The 3,454-nt window shown below is 43.1% G+C and overlaps 1 protein-coding gene across 1 annotated transcript in view; it reads left to right on the top strand.

Moving 5' to 3' along the window:
- Positions 1-401, top strand: part of LOC109937347 (collagen alpha-1(XXIV) chain) — a 180,451-nt gene extending 180,050 nt beyond the window's left edge. The window contains exon 15 of the mRNA XM_048601567.1: positions 324-401. Coding sequence (XP_048457524.1) covers positions 324-401 — 78 coding nt within the window. The remainder of the gene's footprint in view (positions 1-323) is intronic.
- The last annotated feature ends 3,053 nt before the right edge of the window (positions 402-3,454 follow it).

Raw genomic sequence — 3,454 nt, 5'->3', positions numbered from 1 at the left:
ATCTCTTAACAAGGACAGCAGCTAGAAGGATACGCAGATACAAATGTTGTAGTAGAGAGATAAGGGTCACTGGTAACCTTTCAGAGTTCAACTTCTCACATCCTAAAATGGCCCAATTAGATCACAGCAACAAGTAATTACCAATATAGAGTGATATACTAAAATCCCAATCATAATTGGATAACCCAGCATGAATTAACCAATAGTATACCAGGGGGAGGGAGTATGTGGCACCATGTTAAAGCAACAAAGAAATATATAAAAGGCAATTTGCTTGTATTAGAGTCAGAGTGTCATTGACTTTCTTCTGATCTGAACCAAAGGTTAAGGGGACAATTGAGCTGTCACGTCGAGGCCAGATTCTGGATGGTCTTTGGCGTTTCCCTGCATTATACCGGTAAATTGCTTGGATAAACTACCATGTGCCTGAACTCTACTGTCTCCTGAAATTTATTGCCTCCGAGAGGTCACTCCTACATTGGCCTAGTCAGTGACACCCTGACCCAAAGAATGAATTTAAAAGAAATCAGATGGCCTCAGTTTCACACAATCCCTATTACTACCATCCCACCGCTGGTGTGAGGGATCAGGGTGGCTCCGTCGATGGTGGTGTTTTACCTGCTCTCCCACCTTCAACACTGCTGATGGCAGAGTGTACAATCCAGCCCTTCCTCTTTCTCTCTCTCTCTCTATAGAACAGTCTGACCTTTTGTAGTGTCTCCAGCATTCTCAGTTTCTCTGGAATATGTAGTCAGATATTTCATCTGTCAACGTACCTTTGTGCCTTGTGGCCCATTAGGGCCTGGTAAACCAATGTCTCCTGGGAACCCCTAGAAAAGAAAGAAAAATAGTGACCACAATATAACGTTAAAATCAATCAATAACATCATTCATTTTCACATCTTCACTGAAAGTCTCACCAGAATGATAAATTTCAGTTAATTTAAGAGGACAGATTGTACAGCCTAGTTTTGTTTTCCCTTGAGCTTAGAGAATTAAGCTGTGATATAACAACGTTGCTTAAGCTGATTAAAAACCTCAAAGGTTTGACAGAGAGAATCTATTTTCTCTGGGGAGTGGGGGAGAGTCCAGAACAGGGGGGGCAGAACCTTCAGATCTAAGCCAGGCCATTCAGGGGGATGTCAGAAAATACTTTGCTACACGGGGATGGGGATGTGTAACTGTCTCTGCCAAAAAGGGGGAGGTGATGGCCTAGTGGTATTATCACTGGACTGTTAATCCAGAGACCCGGCCAATGTTCTGGGGACTCTGGTTCGAATCCTGCCATGGCAGATGGTGGAATTTGACTTCAATAAATATCTGGAAATAAGAGTCTAATGATGACTGTGAATCCATTGCTGATTGTCAGGGGAAAAACCCATCTGGTTCACTAATGCCCCTTAGGGAAGGAAACTGCCATCCTTACCTGGTCAGGCCTACATGTGACTCCAGACCCACAGCAATGTGGTTGACTCTTAACTGCCCCCTGGGCAATAAATGCTGCCTAGCCAGTGACACCCACATTTCATGAATGAATAAAAGGAAAATAAAGTTAAAAACTGAAAGAACTGCAAATGCTGTAAGTCAGAATGAAAAACAGAAACTGCTGGAAGAGCTCAGCAGGTCTGGCAGCATCTGTGGAAAGAAAGCAGAGTTATCAGCTTTCAGAGAAATCAGAACTGAGGAAGGGTCACTTGACCTGAAACATTAACTCTGATTTCTCCCCACAGATGCTGCCAGGCACGCTGAGCTTTTCCAGCAATTTCTCTTTTTGTTCCATCAAAAAGTGTTTGATTTGGAAGTGAATGGAAAATCTCAGGAATGAAGACTGTAACCCAATGGTTGCTTTTAGCTAGCTATCCATCCTCTCCTACTCTAAGCTCTTATTATCACTCACTTAGCGTTTCTTCAGTCCTGACCTGCTATCTGTAATCTCCTTGTTTACCTACCCCTTTCATGTAAATCTCTGCTTATCTCTCCCCTAACCCATCCCTACCCCCAACTTTGTCTTCAGCATAAATACAACATCTTCCTAACAGTTCTGAAGAAGAGTCACCGGCTTCGAAATACTTCCTTCCTACTTTCCTTCCACAGGTGCTGCCAGACCTGCTGAGTTTCGCCAGCAATTTCCGTTATTGACTAAGATTGAAAGATTTTTGTAGTAGGGTCAATAGATAAGAGATAAGTTCCAGATTAGGTTATGAATTCTTTTTGAATGGCAGACCAGGCTGGAGGGGCTGAATGGCCTCCCCTTGCTCGTATGTTTTCAGCAAAGTAATTTTTAAACAAAATGAGTTGAGCTGCACAACTTGATCAAAAGAATTGCAGAGTGTGTGGTTCTGTTCTGCTTAAACTGTAGTCAGCCTGAATCAGGGCTGTGAATGCACACTGCCAGGTCACCTCTGCATGCCCCACCTCTGATTTGATTCAACTCTGGTGATCAGATGTAAATCAAAAAGAAATTTCAGTCAGAAGGACACAATCTCCCCAGCTAAAATTCAAATCCAACATTTATCCAGCTCCCCCAGTGTCTGAGGAGCTTGGGACGACGCTGTTCAAATTATCAAAAGTTCTGGAACTACTTGAGAAAGATCTGGAGGTATTTAAATTTCAAGCACTACTTTTTTTAAAAGTAACATAAACACAATGGCACACATGTGTGAGAAGTATACAAAGCAAATATTTCCCAGTGCCATCCACAAATGTTTTCCTTCCTTTTAACCTTATGGATAATAAGTTTAAACACCCCATCTGTGTGATGTGAATCTTGGCAATGATTCAGGGGATAGGGCTATACAGCCTTGGACAGGCCATTGGACCCATCGCGTCAGTGCTAGCTCCGTGACGAGTCCCACTTTCTCCAGTTTTCTCCCACAGAGTCCCACAAGATTTTGTCTTGTAAGAAATTGAGTCATGTATAAGCCAGCATTTTCCACATTGTGGAGAACAAGTGAAACTCATAAAGGTACCATAGTCTCATAGGCTGCTGTCTCATTAGAGAGAGACAACTGTTGGTTCTTTAACCTTTTGGCCACCATACCTCAGGCAATGGGAGAGGTTGAGAAGGTATAACCTTCATTCTAACCTCAGCCAGGGTGGGAATTGAACCTATGCATCACAAACCAGTCATCCTACCAATTGAGCTAACCAGTGTTGCCACTCCTGCTTACAAAAAACCGTTTACAAGAATGATCCTAGGGATAAAGGCTTGTCATACGAAGAGCAGTTGAGGACACTAGGTCTGTACTTGATGGAGTGTAGAAGGATGAGGGGGTATCTCACTGAAACTTACAGAATGGTGAGAGACTTGGATAGAGTGAATGTGGAGAAGATGTTTCCACTAGTAGGAGAGACTAGGACCTGAGGGCACAGCCTCAGAGTGAGGGGATGAGCCTTTAGAACTGAGATATGGAGGAATTTCTTCTGCCAAAGCGTGGTGAATCTATGGAACTCA

The sequence above is a fragment of the Rhincodon typus genome, chromosome 10 (genome assembly GCF_021869965.1).
Source record: "Rhincodon typus isolate 14 chromosome 10, sRhiTyp1.1, whole genome shotgun sequence".
Lineage (NCBI taxonomy): Eukaryota > Metazoa > Chordata > Chondrichthyes > Orectolobiformes > Rhincodontidae > Rhincodon > Rhincodon typus.
The sequence above is the reverse complement of the archived record's forward strand: the minus strand, read 5'-3'. Positions and strand labels throughout refer to the sequence as shown.